The sequence below is a fragment of the Acanthochromis polyacanthus genome, chromosome 10 (genome assembly GCF_021347895.1).
Source record: "Acanthochromis polyacanthus isolate Apoly-LR-REF ecotype Palm Island chromosome 10, KAUST_Apoly_ChrSc, whole genome shotgun sequence".
NCBI classification, from domain to species: domain Eukaryota; kingdom Metazoa; phylum Chordata; class Actinopteri; family Pomacentridae; genus Acanthochromis; species Acanthochromis polyacanthus.
In genome coordinates, this window is record NC_067122.1 from 28,471,552 (window position 1) to 28,495,174 (window position 23,623).

Here is a 23,623-nt window from a genome sequence, read left to right on the forward strand (position 1 = left end):
TCTATTTTCAGAAATCAAATGAATATTTGCAGGTTTGCTGGTCTGCTCCAAAATTAAATACTTGATTAAGCTGCAAACTTTTTGTTACCCACTGATAATTAAAGCTATTAAGGAGAACTGTTGTGACAAATTGCAGATGTTTTTCCCCTGTGACCAGTAATTTAGTTCAACAGTTGATCTGTTTTCAAAGATTGTCTTTGGTTGACTACAGCAAAAGCCAAAGCCCAGGCTCTGACATGCAGTTTTATACCAAAGTTAACAGTTTGGGTTTTTTTTTTTGTTGACATATTACCATGATGTTGTTGAACGGCAGCAAACAGAGACATTCAGTAAATGTTAAATTTGTACCAGTGTTTCTGGGTACTCAGTTAATGCAAGTCAAACAGTCTGTGTTTTGCTCTCTTTCGGTCTCCCGAAACACTATAAAATTCCAAAAATTTCTATAAATGATGGATTTGGTTCTGGGTCTGAAAACGGAAGCCAATGCAGAAACCTGCATTCTTTCTAACAGCCAGCAGGAGGCGACTGCTCTGGCTGCAAGAAGAAGTCAGACTGTATAGAAGTCTATGAGAAAATTACGCTACTCCTCATATGATTTGTTAACTCAATAAACATTTTCCAAATGAGTTTATGATGTCAGTCATTAGTTATAAGTGTTCTTGAAAAAGTCAAATCTAAACTTTACAAAACAGCAGTTTGCATATCGCAGCTCAACAACCAACATGGTTTATCATCTAAAATCAGCGGGCTAACTAGTCTGTGCTATAGTCCTCAATACTCACCAGGTGATATATTTTCTGAAATCAAATAACCAAGTGCATGACAGTCTGCTCTAATCTGTGGTAAAATGCAGATTTTTCTTTCAACAATTTACATCACGAGTAGGTACGATTTCTAAGATTTTCTCTTGCTGACTAAAGCTCTAGCCAATACCCAGATTCTGCTATTTACTAAGAGTTAAAAGTTCGTTCTTGCCTGAAACCAAACACTGAGCCAACATTTTTATTTTGTGCATGATACAAACACATGCCATGCAACAGAATCACTAAACATGCTGCACCTCCTGCTGCAGATGATGTGTCTGTTTCACGTTGTTTAAATCAAGGGCATATTCCACAGAATTTTTTTGAGAAACATTAAGGTAAAGGGTTTCTGATGATACAGTAGTGTTTTCCTTCATGATCACTGAATGTAGAAACATCTTAAGGAGCGCCTGGCTACCTCGGTGAGATCAGAAAACAGAACTTGACTTGTGCCACGTCTGAGAACATCCCACATGCCTCGTGCCTCCACATGCTGACCGTCTTTTTTAAGAACCTGTGGTAGCAGTCGAAGCACAGCTGTTAGAAGACAAAATACATCTGGTACATGTTAGCAAGATTAGGGGGAGGAAGGCGGGTAAACAAACTCCGAAACAGACACAGAGAGTCAGGGAATCGGACGGGACAGAAAGACGGACAGGTGAATAGACACATGCAGCTGAAACAGAGTGGGACTGACACCACTGTTTCCCTTACATGAGCCTGGCCTGTAGCAGTCATACAGTCATATTTACAAGGCACATACATGTCAGAAACATACAAGATCTGTAGGAGGCTTCACACCAGGTCGACTGTATAACTGAACCAAAATATCTACGAAGTAAAAGCAGGTTATCAAACAGCTTCCATTTATAGCACTGTTGTGAAAGAAGGCTGTCTGAAAGCAGCTCTGTACTATTTTTCTCAATGAGGTCACGGATTAACCAATCATTATTATTATTACAGTTTACACTACTCCCTTCAGTCTCACAGCTGCTGTGTAACTACTATAACTACACTGAAACACAGCCGTCGTAAACAGTTTGCTTGTAATTGGTGTCATGTGCAATAAAAAGATCACAGGAAATCTGCCTCCCAAGCAGCGAAGAAAAACTGTGATTTTAACTCCCACTTATAAACAAACCACGTTGGTGCCTCTCGCTCCCATTGTGTGCTTTCTCCAACCTATCATTTCTCCGGTCTCAGCTCTCGACATCACCTCATCCAAAACAACATTAGCACACGGCCGAGCAGAAACAGCCAGCTGCTGCAGACACGTGTGCCTAAGTACAGCTCACTTCATTTCATAATTTTTATTTATCTTATTTGGTTCTTATTTTTTTCATCTCTCAAGCCTGAGGGGGGAAACATGAGACAGCTGGTAAAACAGCTCTTCCTCCGCTTCTCATCGCTTTTTTTTAAACCAAAGATTTACGGCGCGATCCCGCAGCTAATTACGGAACAAGTCTTTAATGCGCCGCGCTTTTCCCATCTCATCCCATGAAAAGATCCCGATACACTTGTAATTAGAAAATGCTGAGGGGAAAGCCCAACCACAGCACTGAAGACATGCCTGTTGTTGAAAAGATTTGACTTTTGAACTTCTTCTTTTTTTTTGCTGGAAAGATACCTTCAGTAAAGCAGGGGGAATCAAAACACACAGGAAAAAAAACGACACACCTAAAGGTAAAGTCTTCAAACAGGACTCTGAAAAGAGCCAGTGTTAGCTGTAGGCTCTTCTCAGTGTGTGCTGAGTGGTTTTCACAGTGCTGACTCTCCTGTCTGACTGGCATCTTCATGGTCAAACCCATCTCAAAAGGTAACCTGAGCCCAAATACCACTCCTCAAGAAACTGTAAAAATAAAACATGTGGGTCCGGGCAGAAACGTTGTCAGTCTTCAGGTAAGAGCTTTTTGAAGTGGAATCTCTTGCCCAACGCTGACAAAAGACGAGTACATAAATCATCTGCGCTGCTCTACCGCACACACAGGCACAGACAACATGTGAGATAATGCTCGAGTGCAGGGTGATGCATTTCAATTTCAGTGAATGTGAGTGAGGTTATCTGGTGTTAACAGAGGCAAATACGGGTGGTGTCAGCCCCCGAGATGCATGTGTGTTTTCTGTGCTAACTCGACTCAGGAAAACCACATTCCAAAAGTGCATGCAACACGCAGAACTGTTCATTTTTACTTGAAGGGAGGAGAACAATACATACACTGTGTGGCTGGGGTGTGTGATGGCCGTAAAGCTGCAGGCTCTGAAATGCAAAAGATAGAAGACTCTTATAATCCACAAAAACAGACACAGAGTTTATATGACAGGGATTTACCAGTGATCCAAGCTTAATGCATGCAGCATCTTCCTGCAAAGCATCATTATATTCCCAATCTAGAGTACCCATTCTAATGATCTTTTTGATAGTCATAGGGGCGTAAGATTAATTCAAGACTGTCCAGAGATGCTAACATTTGTCCTGGCAGAATAAGCTCCTCTATGTTGTGTTTGTGCGATAAGACCTCAAAGAGTCGCTCTTATCGCTCCATTCAGCTCTGCCTGTTTACATCCACCTGCATGCGGCATAGGACAACGCTAAAGAGATGAAAGCCTCAGGCATGTTTTACCCTGTATGACCACATTCACCTCTGTGCAGCCGCTGTTCTCTCCAGGATTACTGCAAGTGTGGCGAGCACAAACCCACAATGTTTAATAATGCTTTAAATTTAAGATTCAGACCAAAGCCTTAAAGTTGCATTTACTTTTAATAGCTAACAATAGATAGGGATCAAGCTTTAAAGGCAACTTTGACAAGTCTTGAAACTTTTGTTTGTATATAAAGCAGGAGTTTCATGCTTCTGTCCAGCTGATAATGAATGCAAGTCAAACATTCACTTTCCTTTTAGCTCTAGTTTTGGTCTCCATCAAGGTGCTAATGCTCCGTTATGTTTATCTTCTAGTTACTAACTTTGGTCCTAAGCTAGTAGCTACTTAAACTTATGTTATGTTTGTCAGAGCTTTTCAGCTGGAAATGAAACAGAATCAAAACAGTTAAGTCGTACACCATAAGAAAATAGCTCAACTAAAATGCCTCTTAGTGGCAGCAAAACAACCTAAAAACACATCTTTTGTGAACAAATTACCACTTTGTGACATGTTGTTGTGTATGCCAGCAAACAGCTAACATTCAGTAAACATGAAATGTTGATGGATGTAAGTCAAATAGTCTGTGTGTTGCAATGTTTAGACCCCTAAACTCTTCCTCAAAATCTATAAACTGTACATAAAAGAAGGAACTGGGTTTGGTTGTGAAAAGTGAAGCTGATGGACAAGTACTTTAAACCGGCATTCTTTCTGACATCCAGCAGGGGGCGACTCTTCTGGTTGCAAATAGAAGTCAGATTGTATAGAAGGGGATGAGAAAATGATACCACTTCTCACTTGATTTATTAATTTAGCACAGAATTTCAAAATGAGTTTATGGCCTCAATCACTAGTTTCAGTTTTATTCAACACAGCAGGATGTTAATTTTATGAATTGTGGTCCCTTTAAGAGTAAAACAGACGATACAGCAGGTATGATTAAGGGCGGGGCTACCTTCTCACTGGCAGGTTATTGATCAGCTCCACTGCTTGCTTTGTACGTCCAGTTTCAAAAAACTAAAATCATGTTGGACAAATTCTAAACTTAAGGCTTCAAATTTGTAGTCCACAAACTACTAAAAGGTGTCACAGTGGAACATCCATTTTTTAAACCCATCCATCCACTATCTACACACCACTTATTCCTCATGAAGGGTCATGGGGGTGCTGGAGTCTATCCCAGTCAACTTACGGTGAATGCAGGGGGACATCCTGGACAGGTCACCAGTCTATCACAGGTCTATATAGAGAGACACTCACACCTTTCAGACAATTTAGAATCACCAATTAACCTGAGAATATTTTTTGGAAGCCGGAGAACCCACGCTGCACAGACAGAACATGCAACCCCAGAAAGATCCCAAGGAAGGCAGGGAAGCAAACTGGGGATCTTCTAGCTGTGAGGCAACAGTGCTAACAACCAAGCCAATGTGCAGTTCCTCTTTTTTCCTTTTTCCTCTTTTTTTCCTCTTTTAATGCTAAAAGGTACATTAAAAAAGCCATACTTGCTGATCCAGTCTTTGCATATCTTCAGCAACTTCTTTTCTGTCCTTTTTCTTGCGGAAAATTTCTTCCAGCTGCACAAGAAAATACATTATAGAGACGTAGCAAACAAAATGCACTTTTATTATTCTTGACAATAAAAATGAGGTTCATACCACTAAAAACTCCCTTTTGTCCACCATTTCATTCCCATCTGCATCAAACATGTTGAAAGCGATCCTAAAGCCAGCATGGGGCTCTGAAATCCATCAGAAGTGAATTTCATTAAATAGACATCTTTAAATCATTAAATATTTTAGAAGATAATTGTGCACAAGTTAGTTTAAAAGTATACTGACTTGTTAAAATGCAGAGCAGGAAGAGGTACTCAGTGTAACTGATGACACCTGGAACAGAGAGAAGAAATGAGTTAAACCCAGAAACAAAAAACCAAAAGGTTCCTTTTTGCACTCAAGACGGCATCAAATAACATCAACTGGTTAGCTCAGGGTGTTTACAGATGTTCAAAGTCATGCTGCTGAGATGAATAAGAAGCAGGACACACCTTCAGACATAAGTAATCTTCTCGCGCTCACTGATAACATCTTAAAAGGTGCCTTTTTCCTTCATGCTCAGTGTTCCCATTCACACAAACACAAGCTTTACAACTGAGCTGACCTATCTGGACACAAACCCAAACAAATTTAAGGCCTGTGGCTTCTGATCGTGTTTGGGTAACAAGGTGTAATACATTCTCAGGTGATCTGTCACTGATTGAGGATGGCCGATTTGGGCTTTGTGTCGCGTCCTTCAGCTTCCCTTTGTTGTGCGACACCGAGAAGGGAAGAGTAAGTGTCAGGAGACATCTCAACCGACTCAGGAGGCTTCTCTTCCCTTCTGCCTCTGAAAGCATTCCCAAGCTTTTGTTTGCTCGGGGGAGATAGAGAATCGAGCACAGATAGTTCTGGGTGACTGCTCTGGGTGTTATGGGAAAAGAACTCAGGGTTTGCTGCAGGGAGATATTTCCACTTAAGGAAAAAAAACACAGAGCTAGCTAACAAAGATGCAATTTTTACTCTCTTACATTTCCCTCTCGACGCTTATCATCTTATAATAAGATGATGTATGAATTAGTGGTGCCATTAGGAAAAGTTCATGTAAAGATTTCCCATCCTCTCACCCCCAGCACTCTCAGTTTGGCAGGTACGACCCTATAATGACAACAGATCTCTACCTTCAAAGCCTTTAAAGCTTAAATGGATTGAAGAGAGGGAGAAAAAATACTTTTAAGATTCCTTCCATGTCTCACCAATACCACACACCTTCACTCCTCCCCCTCCTCCGTCCCTGCAGTTCAGCCTCGGAGCTCAAGTAGATGTTGTTAGACAATACAAAGAATTCCACAGAAACACTTCATACAGAGTGGCAGTCCCGGAGATGTAATCCAACGCCATTCTTAGGCTTCATAATGTCCGCGGTGATCAGGGGGGTGGCCAGTGGGACATGTCTTGACATAGCTGGGTTCAAACAGCTCCCTCATTCTCTTAAAGCAGCGCTTTGTTCACAGATCAATCCAGGCCTTTTTTCCCCCCCTGACAAAGCTGCAACGTTTAACAGCAGGATTAAAAGCCCCAAATCCCAGCATTGGCACTTAGCTAAAGCAACAGAGGGGAGAGCAGAGCAGTGAGATCTGATGCTCCACTGGCTCCTCTGACCTACTCAGTGGGAAGTATACAGGTCCAGGTGGGAACATTAGAAAGAGCCTCACTCATAATGACAACTCCACGTCATGCAAAGTTACTGTGAAGGTTTGAGGTTTGCAGGAATTTCGCAACCAGCATCGAGTGAAATCAGATTCTCTTTGAAAAAAAACATCCACCACCAACTGCAGAGTGCTCATCAGAACACACTGGCTACTTTATTATTTATTATTAATGGAATACAACCCAATACAGTAGCACCACCATTAATTCTGCTTCTATAAAGCTTCAGCATGTTCACATTTTGTTGTAATAAAGGGGATAATTCTACTTCATATTGATCACTGAAGTGTTTGGGATGTGCATTGTACTGCTTTATACACTCCCCGTCAAAAAAAAAAAGTCACACACACAGATTTCATTGGACCACCTTTAGCTCTGAGAACGAAACACAATCACTATGGCATCGTTTCCATAAGCTTCTGCAATGTCATAGAATTTACTTCTGTCCAGACTTGCATTAATTTCCCACTAAGATCCTATATTGACGATGCAAAAGTCAGACACTGCACAAAGTCTTCTCCAGAACATCCCAAAGATTCTCAATGGAGCTGAAGTCTGGACTTTGTGGAGGACAATCCATCTCATGCTACCTGATCCACTCATTCTCAGTTTGACTCCATGAATCCTCACATCGTCATATTGGAACATGTCCATGACCATCAGGGAAGAAAAACTCCACTGATGGAAAGACCTGGTCATTCATTATATTCAGGTAGTCAGCTGACCTCATTCTTTAAGAACATAATGTTGCTGAAGCTGACCAACCCCAGATCATAACCCTAACCCCCACAGGCTGGTAGGCACTAGACATGATGAGTTCATCACTTCATCCACCTCTCTTCTTACCCTGATACCTCCATCACTTTGGAACAGGGTAAATCTGGACTCATCAGACCACATGACCTTCTTCCATTGCTCTAGAGTCCAATCTTTATGCTACCTAGTAAACTGAAGCCTTTTTTCTGATTATCCTCACTGATCAGTGGTTTTCTTAGAGCTACAGCTGGTTAGTCCAATTCCTTTGAGTTCCCTTCACATTGTTTGTGTGGAAATGCTCTTACTTTCACTATTAAACATAGACGTGAGTTCTACTGTTGATTTCCTACAATCATCTAAGAGTTCGTTCCGACCACATTTGTTCCTCAAAGATGATGGTTCATCACCACTATCTTTCAGGTTTTAGTAATGTGTTGAATGGTTCTTTACCTGATTTTTGTAGTTTCATCTCCTTAGTTGTTTTCTTTGCTTGATGCAGGCCATTAATTTCACCCTTGTAAAACAGATTAGCATCCTTTCCATGACCACAGGATATGTCTTCTAACATGGTTGTTTCAGAAATGAGAAGCTCCTCACTGCATCAGCTAGGGTTAAATAAGTTGTTGCAGCTGAAACATGTTCATCACTGCAGTAATTATCCAATGGAAGGCTCCTATCTATTGCTTAATTAAATCCAGGTGGTGACTTTATTTTTGTCCACCCAGTGTATAAGGTCAGTTGCATTTATTGAAGCTCCTAATACTATTTTCTGAGCATCACAGAGGACACCACCTACACACGTGGACAAAATTGTTGGTACCCCTCAGTTAAAGAAGGAAAAACCCACAATTCTCACTGAAATCACTTGAAACTCACAAAAGTAACAATAAATAAAAATTTATTGAAAATTAAATAATCAAAAACAGCCATTACTTTTGAATTGTTGATTAACATAATTATTTAAAAAAACAAACTAATGAAATAGGGCTGGACAAAAATGATGGTACCCATAACTTAATATTTTGTTGCACAACCTTTTGAGGCAATCACTGCAATTAAACGATTTCTGTATTTGTCAATGAGCGTTCTGCAGCTGTCAACAGGTATTTTGGCCCACTCCTCATGAGCAAACAGCTCCAGTTGTCTCAGGTTTGATGGGTGTCTTCTCCAAATGGCATGTTTCAGCTCCTTCCACATATGTTCAATGGGATTCAGATCTGGGCTCATAGAAGGCCACTTTAGAATAGTCCAACGCTTTTCTCTCAGCCATTCTTGGGTGTTTTTGGCTGTGTGTTTTGGATCGTTGTCCTGTTGGAAGACCCATGACCTGCGACTGAGACCAAACTTTCTGACACTCGGCAGCACATTTCTCTCCAGAATGCCTCGATAGTCTTCAGATTTCATCGTACCTTGCACACTTTCAAGACACCCTGAGCCAGATGCAGCAAAGCAGCCCCAAAACATTACTGAGCCTCCTCCATGTTTCACCGTAGGGACAGTGTTCTTTTCTTCGTATGCTTGGTTTTTGAGTCTATGAACATAGAGTTGATGTGCCTTACCAAAAAGCTCCAGTTTGGTCTCATCTGTCCAAAGGACATTCTCCCAGAAGCTTTGTGGCTTGTCAACATGCATTTTTGCAAATTCCAGTCTGGCTTTTTTATGAGTTTTTTTCAGCAGTGGTGTCCTCCTTGGTCGTCTCCCATGAAGTCCACTTTGGCTCAAACAACGACGAATGGTGCGATCTGACACTGATGTACCTTGGCCTTGGAGTTCACCTTTAATTTCTTTGGAGGTTGCTCTAGGCTCTTTGGATACAATTCCAACGATCCGTCTCTTCAATTTGTCATCAATTTTCCTCTTGCGGCCACGTCCAGGGAGGTTGGCTACTGTCCCGTGGGTCTTGAACTTCTGAATAATATGAGCCACTGTTGTCACAGGAACTTCAAGCTGTTTAGAGATGGTCTTATAGCCTTTACCTTTAATATGTTTGTCTATAATTTTTTTTCGGATGTCCTGGGACAATTCTCTCCTTCGCTTTCTGTTGTCCATGTTCAGTGTGGTACACACCTTTTCACCAAACAGCAGGGTGACTACTTGTCTCCCTTTAAATAGGCAGACTGACTGATTATGAGTTTGGAAACACCTGTGATGTCAATTAAATGACACACCTGAGTTAATCATGTCACTCTGGTCAAATAGTTTTCAATCTTTTATAGAGGTACCATCATTTTTGTCCAGGCCTGTTTCATTAGTTTGTTTTTTTAAATAATTATGTTAATCAACAATTCAAAAGTAATGGCTGTTTTTGATTATTTGATTTTCAATAAATTTTTATTTATTGTTACTTTTGTGAGTTTCAAGTGATTTCAGTGAGAATTGTGGGTTTTTCCTTCTTTAACTGAGGGGTACCAACAATTTTGTCCACGTGTGTAATTAATAAATCTAGTAATTCATATTAGTGAAAAATACACACCAGAGCCCAATGAGGAATCACTGCATTGTCATGTTGTTAGTACAAAACCTACAAATACTCACTTAACTATTTTACAAACCAGTTACCTGCAGAACACCATGACATTTTAACAAAAAAATCTGAATATTTAACATTTTTGCTTTAAAAAAAGGCAGAAAGTTGTATCCAAACAGGTTCTGATTCATTTTCTTTAAGTTTTATTGTAAGCAATAAATAGCACATTAACAAAAGTTGGGAAACAAATATAGAAAAATGCACAAGCACAAAGCCTTTCACAGAGGTGTGTAATGCAAAATGTTGCTACAACTTCACTCAAGCCTCTCATGTAATACTTGAATTTGAGGGTCCATAATTCAAGAATGATTTTGATTAATTTCCTCAATTTCTTCAAGAATATTTCTTTAAAAAAAAAAAATTTAACTGGTGCTCTTGCTTTTGATTAATGTAATACTCGATTCCATATCATTTCTAGTGCAAAACTGATTTCTTCAGTCACCTTGAAAAAATTTGGATGTTTGTCTACAGACATGCAGTGTTTGAATGGAGAAAAAATGCATTTAATTGAGTGCAAATTGAAAGTACTTCAGTATTTTCCTTTTTATGTACTTTTATACTTTTACTGCACAACACTTCAGATTCTTATATTGTACTTTTACTTCATTACATTTACTGACAATTTTACTTACTCTACCTGTCCAGTAAAAACACAAACCTCCTCATCTGATGATTTTATGTGTCGATCTGAAAAAATAACCGTGGCTTTATAGTTTGAGAACATTCTCCTATACTACTGAAAATACAAACAATATTTTAAAACACGGCCATAGTAGCTGTAAAATGCATCATCACATCGCTTTAAACTTGATGTTTTAGGGATATGTGGTTCTCATAGGACCACAACATTACAAAAATATGAAAACTTTATCGAACATGCATTGCTATTGATTAAATTTCCTAATAAACACTCGTAGAGAACCTTTTTCTGCACAATGAGTACTTCTACTTTTTACATTTTAAGTACCCATCCTTTTTGAATGCAGGACCTTTTACTAGTAGTGTAGCATTTTCATAGTGTTGTATTGTTACTGACTGCACATTTCAACACATATAAATTCAGAAAAATGCACTTTTCTTTCAAAGAAATTCCCACTAACCCTATACTTACCTTCAAATTATACAGCTTCTCTTGGGGTTTCCAGGAACTTTGTAGTTTTATTCGAGAAACAAGCAATGATTGTTCTGTATATTATCCACCAACTATTTATTCCCTCCTGCAAAGGGCACCTGAGAATATCTACGACATGTTACCAGACTGATGGGGAGATAAGATAACGTTTACAGGCCACACTTTCTGCTCTGGATTAAGAAACAGGGAAGACATGCGCACTCTGAGCGCCTTGATATGACGGCTTAAAAAAACAAAAGCACTAGGAGGGGAATTACTTCTATTCAGAGGGATTTATGTGCAGAGCTGGAATACACCGAGAGGGTTCTTTACCTCGTTCACGAAGATTTCTAAACAAATTAGATGATCCTTTCCAAACAGGCGGAGTATCAGCCAGCATCTTGTCTAATTCCTGTGAGAATAGAGGAAAATCCCAAATCACTCATTCAGATCCACAGCAACAAAACGTGGTGCAGCGTTTGCTGGCATTACAGTAATTACAGAGGTTTTACTACAGATAAGGAAGAAATCCTGTGAATCAAGAGCTTCCATGACAGGAGGCCTCACCTTTTTTGTGAGCGACTTCCACACTCTTCTGCCTGAATAAAAGATGGATAAGAGTTAGCGGGTGGTTTATATGAAAATGTGCTGGAAACAAAAGTGAAAACAGGTGTTTATGCGGACAGAAACACAAGCTGTGAATCTCCACAAATGCATTCCAACGGATAATAAAGCCACAGATAAGGCAGACGTGTCGTAAAAACACCTGGCTGGGAAGTCACATCGATAACAGCGACAATAACCCTAAACTGACACATTTTAAAGCCTGTGTCTGGATCATAATCACTACAATATTGTCCTCAGTGCAGTTTTGCATTAGGGGCTTTTAATTAATCTTTCATAACCTGCAAATCTTATCACATATGAATATTTTACATGACAGCACTTGAGAATTGGACTCCACTATTGATATGAAGCCTTCATAAACATCCACATCTCTTTTTACAGCTGCAGTATAGCCATAAAGCATCATGATTCTGCAACAAATTAGAAATTAGAGACTGATTGTGCAGCTACATTTATGTGTCCTGCTTGATAAATTAGAGTCCTCATCCAACCAGCCACACACCTTCCATCCCAATCGATCGCAGTGAATCAGAAGATTGTCTTATCGTTACATTTATGGCATCCATGCTGAGTTGTTTGGTCTCTGTGGGTCCCTGCGAGTTTGTTGCCACATAAATGAGCCATAAAAGTAAGGTTGCTGGTAAAGATGTCTATCTTTATGCAGGTGTTATGACTGAAGCACTTCAAGCCGTGACTTATTGTCCGATGACACTTCACAGGCCCCCAGCAACAAGAAATAGTCCAGAAAACACCAGCAGGACTTTTTTTTTTTAACCAAACCAGTGCATGTTTCAAAGCATTTGGAGGGTGAAGAAGTAAAGATTTATCTGATGACTTCACTGACGTGTAAATATGCAAATGGAAGTTAACAAAAGTGGTTCATTCAGTTGTAGAGCAGCAACGGTTGAGGAGAAAGTGTAGCTTCTCCTTAATTTCCATCATCGTACAGCCAGTGGAGGCCTTTTAACGTGGCTCCAGACTGGAAGAGCTCGTAGAGGTCAAAAATCCTCTCATAGTGAGAACGCAGAAGTGATCTGGTGCCTCTTCCTGGTGGGAATCCCATCCGACTGGCCACCTTGGACCATATCTTCTCTTTACACACCGTCTCAAAGCCGCCCTCAGATGAGACAATCTTGCTGAGCTGTTAGAGGTCTAGGATCTTCCTTTCCACATGAGAGAATCAAATCTTAGATCCTTACAGCTCCGAGAACTTTGCGATTTGGTCCAGAAAGTTGAGTTTCACCCGAGTGAGTAGTAGCTTTACAGTCTTAAAGAAGAAAATGGTCTACTGATAGCTAATATCTTTCAAAAATGCCTGAACTTCCATAATTTTCATAAATTTGAGGAATCAAAATCACAAATGTTATCATATTCTATAAATACCATCAGGGGCCTTCTGCTGGACCAAGTCATTTACTCAAAACTTTTTATTTTTCTGTAATATATGGTATATATTTAAAATGATTTCTGCAAAAGTTAGCTTCACATATCAAAAACTTAGTGAGATTTTTTTTCTAAACTGCCAGTCGATCCACTTTCAGCACTTTTTGTGTACATTTAAATTTGAGGCTATATTTAAAGTGCAAAATCTCAGACGCTAATAAATAAAAAAAAGTGAGATGACTGTTATTTGTCATCAATTAAGAATCCTCAATATTAGACAAGTAGATCATGTAGTCTCTATTTATGTGTGAGTAGAAATATAGAAAAAAAGTCCCAAATTTGAGGGCACTTTAACAAAAAAATGTAGAATGCAGAAGTCAACTAGTGATATGTTCTGAACAATATGTGGCTTCATGTCGCAATGATACAAACAAAACATGTGAAATATTTACCATTTACTCAAAAAAACAAAAATTTCTCATTAATGCATCTGCAAGTTGTGATTATTTTATTTATCGTTAATCAATTGATTCTTTTTTCATGATTAGCTGATTATTTCTTCGATGCATAAAGCAGCAGAAACTAAATAAATGTCCTTAATAGTCCTGAAGCCTGTGGTGAAATCTCATGACAGCGCAAACTCACAAAAACATTTAGAGAAAGCAAATTCCCACATTTTAGGTGGCAATAATTAACGGATTCCATTTTAAATCAACAAACTGTACAAGCTGTGACTCCTCCTTTCCTCTGAAGGACGTCTGGTGCCGTGACGATGAGCTAAGCAGAGCTACAGAACCTGACTCACTCTTTGGTTCGTTCAGAGTGACGGACTCGATGAAGTTTAGCGGCGTCATGTAGAGCTGACCGTCACACTCCACCGAGCTGAACAGCCTGAATCTGTTCTCATAGGACGACATGTACACGTCTCCATCATCCAGCCCGAAGCTCCTCGTCTGGAAGTACAAACACACATGAAAAACTGTGATAATACTGTCTGAAAGATGCGTTTTCTGAAGCTCGTCTTGTCACGAAAAGCCTCACTCACATGGAAGTAACAAAGAGGCCTTTAAATGCTTTAATTCAGTAATGGGGCTGCATGTTATGTCAGCCCTATTTTTCATCCCTGTGCTGCAGATAATGTCCCTACAACTGTTCAAACCAGATCAGAAGGCCGGACTGGCGAAGACAGAGCGGATCTCTCTGTCAGGTGGCGGGTTGCCAGGTCCACTGGGCACAGAGCAAACACCAAGGGAATGTGTGCCCCCCTCTGCTTAACCATTAAACCCCCTCCTACCACCCCCGCCTCTCATCAAATATCAGGCCCAGTGTCCAGTTTCCTGTGTCCCTGGATTCCTCCTCACTGTGGACACCAGCTCCTCCTGCACACACATATCAAACCTAAAATCTGCCCTCTGCAGGGAATTAAATCCAGCACTGGTTTGTTTACGCCCCTTGTGAGCTGTGGAAGTCTGGTCAACATGTTTCTGGGCTAAAGAGACTTAGAAGTGCTGCAGTGTAAAAAAGAAGCATGACAAAATAACATGACCACCTGTTACAGTGCAAACAGAGCTGCAAAAACCTGTCACGATTAATGCTTAAGTGATTAGTTAGTCATTATGTGGGGTAACAGCAACACTTCTGACAATCAGTTAACCAACAAAAAGACAACATTTGCTTGTTTCTGCAACTTCAAGGCGGTGATTCCTGCAGTTGTCCAGTTTTGCATTCCTTGATACGTTATTTGGTCAATCAAACAGCAAAAAATAGTGAAAAATGTCAAAAAAAAACTACATGATGACAAAGATCTTGTTCTGTCTACAACTGATAGACTGTCAGTTTATTGCCATGGATAAGGGGAAAAAAATAGAAAATATTAACATTTAAGAAATTGCTTTCACAAAATTACTGAAAGTTGGTGAATAATCCAACAGTTGATAACTAATCAATGAAGCAGTTACTGGCTGCAGTTGTTATTCTACATAACCTTACTGTTTATTCAACAGACTGGTGTTTAATGCTCTCTGTTCTACAGCACTACCATCCACATTCCTCCAGTATATGAGGTGTCAATGACTGTATTTATCGTTAGTAAGTTGATTTTATATTAAGTTTTGGTTCATTTTAAGCATCCTCTCTATACCTATCTATAGTTGCACATACGTAGTTTAGCACTCAGTTTCCTTCTATAACTTGCTACACTTTTTTAAACGCATGTGTCTTTTACTTTGTGTTTGAGAGCAAAGAAAACACTGGAATCAGATTCTTACTAACTAATGCTAACATTAAGTTTATTAACCCTTAGATGCTCCAGTGATTGGACCCCACACTCTTCAATAAGTGGGTCAAAAATAACCCGTATAAGAATCAGTGTGTTTTATGCCATTTTTTACATTGAGAATAATAATTTGTATTATCGTTTGTATTCTATTTTTGTCCACACAAGACTGATTTCATGTTTGAAATATGTTGATTTTTCATTTTATAACGGATTTTGAACATTTTGATGATTGGAAAAGAAGAACATTACACAGAACAGAAATAGAAGAATGTCAATGTCCATTTTGTTACATTTTTCCACTCTTTTCCTCCAACCTCATCACCTCTTGTATGACATTATCAGCGACACAGAACTTGGGGTAGTAATGAAAATATTGCAATTTCTTTAAAAGTATAAAGGGTAGCTTAAAATTTTAAATGGAATGATACTGAAGAGATGGTTTTTGAGGACTAGCTGGGATATGAAATGATAAAAACTTTTCATGATATTGCAAGAAAACGACCTCACCAGGTCATTTTGACCCACTAATGTATCTAAGGGTTAAGGTCACTACTGGTAATATCTATAGCAAACTTGTGTGCACTACTGCAAACATTTTAAGTAGACACAGAAAAGGAAACACATTTTAATTTAAAAAAATGAGACCTCCAAAAGTCACAACTACCCTCTGCCACATGCCACAGCCCTCTCTTATTTATTGCCTGTCATTTCTTATTAATGATATTATTTTAAAGTTTATCATAAGTTCAATCAGAGGCTCTCCAATATCATGAAAACTTTCATGTGCAGCACTGTATTGGATATGTTGTAGAGACAGACTGATTATCAGCGTGGCCGATTATCATGGCCGATATATGACATTTTTCCAATTATCGATGTTGCTATTTTTATTGACCAAACATCAATAAATGAAATGTGCTACTTTAGATCTGATGTTGTCGCCTCTTTATCTTTAGTCACTTCATGGTCTCATTGATGTCAGAGCTATAGGCCATAAAAACTGGACAGGAAACACAAACCATCAACACAAATCAGGAAAATAATTACTTTAACTGCTAGCGAATGAGTCAGGAGGCCACAGATTAACCTGAAACTGAGTCTCTAAAACAATAACTAACAATCCTTTAAAGTTTGAGCCTGGGCAATAAAAGCGACAGAACAGAGAAAGATTAAGGAAACAGAAAAGAACTGCTGACAGACAAACGTCAATCAGTCAGTTTGACAGTAAACAGTGTGTGAATATTAGACTTCATCACTAATATTTCTGCTGTACATATTCAGTTACAATGATCCTTTTTAATGAAGAAGCCTAGTTATGAATGACATGTTTGCTGCTATCTCATGCTGTTAAAATATAATATGTAATGTGCATGGTTCCAAATCGGTTACTGGCCTATCTTGGTTACCAGTAATCGGCACTGATATCGACCCTGAAGAACCCACATCCATCCATCCATCCATTCATCCATCCCTGATATGCATTCAGATGCTCATGTTGTTTTTGTTTATCCACCCACTAAATAATGCAAACAGAATAATAATGCATGCTGTAAAATACATTGCTCCTATAATGCGCCTCTTTACTTGCAGAATCAGCACACATGCAGCAAAACTAAACCTTCAACTATGGCTGCTGGTAGGTCACGTGATCATTATTTTGCCTTTTCAGCACCCAAAGGTCGCGGATAGCTCCGACTGATCACTCACACTAATTAGAGCTGTAATTAAACGACGCATGGAGGAATCTGCTGCAAAAGCTCTGGTTCATGTAGGAAACCTGCAGCATCTTCCAGGCTGCTGCTGGTTTTACTGAGCTCAGTGCTGACTCTAAACGCCTCCTCGGTACCTTCTCGGTGGCAGAAACCGCCGGCAGCGCCAGATGCACGAGTCGAGCCTCGACATGGCTCCTGATCCCGGGACGGCCGCGGTAGTAGAAGGCGGCGGCTGCAGCTGCTCCGGCCGCAGCGGTCACACAGGCTCCGGCTGCGACCAGTCTGGATGTCGTCTGCTTGCTGAACGTCCCTGATCTGGAGCCGCTGCTGAGGGAAGGGAAGAGCCTGCGCAGCGCGGCCATGGCTGTTTACACTGAGGTGTCGTAACGCAGCAGGACACAACGGAGCCGCTCCGAGCTCGCGAGAAAAGCCGTGGGTGCTTCACGGGATTAAAGGGTGTCAGGTTCTCAGAGTGAAGGAACTGTGGAAGTGAACACCGAGACACATTCTGTGTTACTTCTCATGCTTTGACTGTGTTTTATATTTGGGTTTGAAGTGATGCAACTTTACGCACAACATCAGTTCTCCCTGCTGCGTTTTTCTTATCTTCTGTTCTGGGAGAAGTAGGAACTAAAAGAAAGAAAGAAAGAAAGAAAGAAAGAAAGAAATCCCTGCCAGGGCACGTCTCCTCTGTGACAGCCCCGCCCACCATCGTCCTGTGGTTCTGCACCTGCCTCACCACCTCTGCCACTCCAGGAGCTGCTCTACCTGCACTGCAGCGTTTCCTGAACTCCTCTCCTGCGCTGCGGCTCCATCCGCTCAGCCTCCTCCGGACAAACATGAACCTTCCAGCCGAGGAGGAGATCTGCTGAGGTTTGCTGAGTGTTTCATGTCAGAGAGAGGGGAGAGACAAATCCACGCGTGTCCTTGCAACACGGGGACATGTGCTAAGTAACGGAGGAGGGGGACGTAAACATGCAGTGAAGTGACGCTGGCAGCCAGGTAGCAGAGTACGCACAGAGCGCTCCCTCCCTCTGGACCTCCGCACTGAACTTTACCCGCTGCGCTTTGACGCGATGGCTGCTGCTGGAGCCGCCGCCGCCGCTGCTCCTTCTCTGGGGGAAGTTGGAGGCGTCCTGCACGGCATCGACGGTGTGGCGCACGTAGGGTCCCATTTCTTCCTGACCCCGCTCGGGGAGAGTCCCACGCTGCTGGGGGAGCACCTCATACCTGGGGACAGGCTCTCCAGGAGCACCACGGCGGATTTAACGCACCTCAAAGGGATTCTGAGGAGGAGACAGCTGTACTGCAGGACTGGATTTCACCTGGAAATACTTCCAGATGGCACCGTGCAGGGGACGAGGAAGGACCACAGCCGATTTGGTAAATATTGACATTATTTTGAATGTTTGTGTTGTAATTTGGTTGCAAAAAAAATTGAAATCACTTGGAAGTTTGCAGCAGTTACTATGAAACCAAGAGGAGGAAGAAAGAAAAGTGAAAAAACATGATAAAAATAGAAATGCTTTAGTAAAATTCTGCCATCGGCTGCTGTCAGACTTGGTTTCTGAGCTTCTTTGATACCACTGTGTTGATTTGTGCAGGTATTTTGGAATTCATAAGCCTTGCTGTTGGATTGATCAGCATCAGAGGGGTGGACAGCGGACTCTATCTGGGCATGAATGACAAAGGAGAGCTGTATGGCTCTGTAAGTACCACATCTGCTCATTTGTTTCTTTTTTTTAACCACAAAGATTAAAGATAAACGTGCGTTAAATCAAAATTGCCATTCTGCTGTTTGTTTCCAGGAAAAGCTCACAGCTGAGTGTGTCTTCAGGGAGCAGTTTGAGGAGAACTGGTACAACACATACTCATCCAACCTCTACAAACACGGGGACAAAGGGACACGTTACTTTGTGGCATTGAATAAAGACGGGACACCCAGGGACGGGACTAAATCCAGGCGACACCAAAAGTTCACACACTTTCTGCCCAGGCCCGTGGACCCCGACCGGGTGCCGGAGCTGTACAGGGACGTCCTGGGACACAGCTGAGACCTGGAAGGGCCTGGTCCAGATCAGATCAGGAATAGCTGCTTACTAAAAGCCCTGGCAGGGGGAGCAGAGCAGGAGGCAGGCGGGGATGCAGGCTGGTGGACGGCAGCAGCAGAAGCAGCCCGACCAGCAGGATAAAGGCACCGGGGGGCCTCCTGTAGGAATGCACGGGGCCGTCTCTCAGCAGCCAGGACGACGGGCTAGAATGTCTGCATGAGGAGGTTGTTTGTTCCAGAGCTGCGTGGAATAGGAGACAAACGTGGAGCATCTCCTCTGCGGGACGTCTGAGGGAATCTGTAATGTCACAAGATTTGTCTGGATGTCAGGGAGCCGTGGTTTGTTTAGAAGGACTTTGAAGGAATTCATTTTTTTATATTCTTACCTGTGTCTAAACCTGTTAAAAAAAGAGCAGCGTGTAAAAAAAAACAACAACAAATTATTTATTCATTTTAGATACATATATTTATGTTATATATTTATTTATTTGAGAATATATTTTTACAGTTAGAACCACTAGAAACTGTATCGATTATATAAAGACTGAGACGCTGTACTGTTCTGTCCTTTATTCTGGGGGTGGGGGGTGGGGTGGGGGCTCATAATATAACCAGAAATATGAAATATTTTGGCAAAACCCTCACATCTGATATGCATTTTTATCACAATGTGGCAACTGGGAATCAATCATTTGTCTTTCTGACATGCTAATCATGAAAACACAGCTGTTACACGTGTTCTAAAGAGGAACTACAGTCAAGAAACTGACAATATAAACAATAAATTGCTCGAAATGTCACCAAATTGCTTATTTTTTTTATCAGTTTATAGTACCAGACATGATGGTATTCTGTTTATTGCTCAACAATCAATGATCTTTTTTTAAAAAAAAAAAAAAAAGCTCACCGACTTTGAAAAGAACTGTACGTTCCTGCAGAGTTTAAACATATAAACCTGCTTACGATATCAATGTTGTCTTTCTTTATGGACGCCGTTGTGCCTGATGCACGCATAAAACTTCAAAGCCTCCCTCCTGAACATGGAGGCGGCTCAACAACACGATGGGGGCCAAATAAAGTCTGACCTTTAGTTCAGGCGCTGCAACTCTAGCAGCTGTATAAAAGCGGAGGTCACAGCGATAAGGATTAAGTAACCCACTGCTGACGGTTTGAGGAGTGCAGGCCTGTTGATTAAACAATGGAAGAGAAGGTGGCAAAAACATCTTTAATTCTCAAACTCTGCTTCACTGCAAGCAGGAGCTGAATTTGTGATGTCTTTTCCAGGAGCCACTATCTCATATCTGTGCACAGTCGCCTCCACGGTTGGGAGCAGATCTGTGTTGAAGCATGAAAGCTCGGCCTGTGATGTGTGTTTTTGTGTGTGTGATGGTGAGCCAGTGGGGGTGTCTGGATGTGGATATTCAACCCCGCTGCCAACTCTCTCTCTCTCTCCAGTCTTACAGCATGACACTGTGGGACTTTCCCACTTGCACACCTTGAACATCAACACTCCGCTGCCGTCGATTAATGACAGCATCTCAGAGTGTATTATAACCTGCAGCACGTGGACATCCCCATTCTGTCCATCGAGTAAACACACGCAGGCTTATTACAACATGAAAAAGACTTCTGGTGCTTGTTTTTTTGCAGAGAAAGTGTCACAGCTTGTCTTTTTTCGTCCATGACTTTGACCTGCAGGTTTCTTCTTTTGGTTGTTGTTGCAATGCCTCTAAAGTTTCAGTGCCATTACCTTTGCAGCCATTAAAAGCAGACTTTGTGCTGCATCTAACCCCCTCCGCCCCCACTGCTTCTTCTTCTTTTTTTTTTTTTGACATTTTAAAGGTCGTCTCTCTCTAAACATGCTGGAAATCCTGACTTGTGATACCTGATGCCCAGAAGTGCTCTCTGGCACTTGTTTAACCGATGTTTTCGGAGTCTACTTGGCCCCTGAGACAGATGCTTTTGTTCCACCTACTCCTCCTCCTCCAGGTGGTCACTGAAAACACTTAAACCCCTCATCCGCACCCACTCCGGAGGGCCGACTCACACGCTTAATGGATGCTCCCTGACTTTCATCGCCTCCTCAGCGGCGGCCTTAAAGGGCTCTCGAGGAAACCAAATCAAGTGTGCTGCACTGGTGTGTGTGTGTGTGTGTGTGTGTGTGTGTGTGTGTGTGTGTGTGTGTGTGTGTGTGTGTGTGTGTGTGTGTGTGTGTGGATGTGGCATGGGTCCACGGGCAGGTGTGGAAGTCAGTGATCTTCCTTGTCTATCTTCACAGTCCAGTCAGACAGTGCAGGTGTTCCCCCAGCACTCAGCCTCTCACACTCTGATCTCAGCCCTGCTGTTTGTCAGCTGGGGATATGACTTAGCAGCAGCAGGAGCAGCAGGAGGAGGAGGAGGGTGGAAATATAGGCGGCTTTGTTGTCTGCCCCCAATTATCAGAGAGCATAATTTCTATATTTAGACGGCTGCATTTGGGGAAGACAGGGGAGGTGCCGAGGAGCTCACCTGTTGCTTTAAAGCTGTGGCCACTTCTAAGAGTGTGTTTGCGCAGGGATGGTGTCTGCAGCTTTGTGTCATTTCAATCCTGCAACTATTGATTTCAGGCTCTTTGTTGTTTGTTTATTCCTTAGTAAATTGCCGTGCGCACAAATTATTAGCTGCATGTGTGTTTATGGGGATTACAGCAGAAGTGTAAGTATAGCGTTATCCACTTGATACTTTTGGGCTTTTATCCGAGTCCAGAGAGAGAAGCATTCCGGAAAATATCTACAACCTCTGTTCCCAAACATCCAGACAAAAAAAAAAAAATCTTTCACACGTCGTACATTGTTCTTTGTTTGAGTTCAATCATTTTTTTAGTGTCATAGCTGAGAGAATTTTGCGGTCTGCAGTTCACAAGCAGCAATTAGACCGACATACCCGATTTCCTGACACCTCACATCGCGAGCTGTCAGCTCCAGTGGAAAATATGCTCCTCTGTTTGCATCTCCATGGAGATATTGGTAGAAAAACAACCATTTTTAGGTGTTGTTTGGAACAAAAAGAGGAGAACTAGCGCTGTCATTTTTGCACATTTTAGGTTCTCAGTTAACAAGGAGCCCAGAGTGAAGGAAGCAGCAGTTTGTAGTCGACAGTGTTTGGTTGAACTGAACACACAGGAGGTTCAACAAGCACAGAGCATGGTTTCTACACTGAATGTTAAAGGAAGAGAATAGCACAAAGTAAAATTTATGAAAGTTACTACGTAGATTTGCATGCATTGTACACTCACTATTTTTGATTTTGCAATTGGTGCTTTATACTAAATTTTTAAAATAAAGATTAAATTTTTATCTTTTATTCTGTATAGAGACAGTGACTAACAGCAAATGGACAAACCAGACATCCACTGTTCTGGGAGTATGTCCCAATATGGTGTAGCTTTTATCTCATTTTAAAGGCAAATATTGGGGTTTTGCCTCAGTAAATTCATTTAGCAGCTCTAGCTAGACTTTTCATCTTCTCAAAAATACTGATTTGCTGAGGATTAAAGTCCCTCTCCAGTCGCTGATTTAACCCTAAAAACTCATCTCCATGTATTAAAGTCACATATTTAGGAGTCTTTACGATGAAAATAATCCCTTCCTACCTTAAAACGTACAGTGTGAAGTCCTTGCCCCACTTTCTCAAGCCAACCCTTCCCACTCGCTGCAGCTCGAGCACACCAGCTCATCTACAACTCAAACACTGTCTACAACATACAATGGCAAGTTGTGTTATTGGAGTAATTTAGCCATACATGTTAGAACCAGAACCCCAGTCTAAAAAAGCACAATGATACATAAAACCCCATCCCACAGGACTGTTTCTTTAGCTCTGTTATGTAGCTCCCTGGTATGCTGCCGTTTCAAGGTGGAAATCCTCAGACATGGCCTTGACTTCTCATTTCACTCATGATGTGTTTTCCAGCCGAAGAGAAACATCATATGGACAAGTCAACAAAGCTAAAAAAAGAAAAAAGAAAAAGAAAAAAGAAAAAGATTCAGGGGGTCTTTAAAGCTCCAAGTACATTCAGTGCAACATTAAAATGTTTCAACAGACAGAGTAAAAGTAAAATTAAATGATCTAGTGTGTTCACCAGCTTGTCAGTAATGTGTCAGTCTGTTGTTTGGTGCAGAGCAGGTAGAACACAGTTGATCCTTTAGAGATCTGTCAGCTGAGAAAAAAACATTCTTTGCACATCTATTTCATTTTCAAGCCTAAGAGAGTTGTAAGAAAATATCCAAAAAATTCAAACACACACCGACACATTGTCTATCTGGTAAAAAAAAAAAATAAAAAATTATTAGCAGCATTTCTGTGGTGGATCTTCATCAGAGAATCACCACTTGTGAAGGTGTAGCACCGAAATGTTGCTAATAGATACACTTCTGCAGGTCAGACAGTCTCCAGGAGTGTGTTTGAGACTTTTAAAGCTCCGTCTCTAAAAGACAATGAGAGTGAACCAAAAGG

At 41.2% G+C, this 23,623-nt stretch overlaps 2 protein-coding genes across 4 annotated transcripts in view; one reads left to right on the forward strand and one right to left on the reverse strand.

The window, feature by feature from the left end:
- Positions 1-17,441, reverse strand: part of micu3b (mitochondrial calcium uptake family, member 3b) — a 40,639-nt gene extending 23,198 nt beyond the window's left edge. Inside the window, exons 1-9 of one of the 3 annotated variants that reach the window (XM_051954274.1) lie at positions 17,214-17,441; positions 13,895-14,042; positions 11,647-11,678; positions 11,413-11,491; positions 5,282-5,329; positions 5,099-5,181; positions 4,946-5,017; positions 3,019-3,060; positions 1,222-1,317 (exon numbers count right to left, since the gene is read on the reverse strand). In XM_051954274.1, coding sequence (XP_051810234.1) covers positions 1,222-1,317; positions 3,019-3,060; positions 4,946-5,017; positions 5,099-5,181; positions 5,282-5,329; positions 11,413-11,491; positions 11,647-11,678; positions 13,895-14,042; positions 17,214-17,441 — 828 coding nt within the window. The other 2 variants (XM_051954277.1, XM_051954276.1) reach the window with 2 other exon arrangements.
- Positions 17,442-17,470: 29 nt separating this feature from the next.
- Positions 17,471-19,684, forward strand: fgf20b (fibroblast growth factor 20b). Its single transcript, XM_022210652.2, has 3 exons — positions 17,471-18,462; positions 18,684-18,787; positions 18,888-19,684. The coding sequence occupies exons 1-3, from the start codon at positions 18,156-18,158 to the stop codon at positions 19,131-19,133; spliced, it is 657 nt and encodes a 218-aa protein (XP_022066344.1). The 5' UTR covers positions 17,471-18,155; the 3' UTR covers positions 19,134-19,684.
- The last annotated feature ends 3,939 nt before the right edge of the window (positions 19,685-23,623 follow it).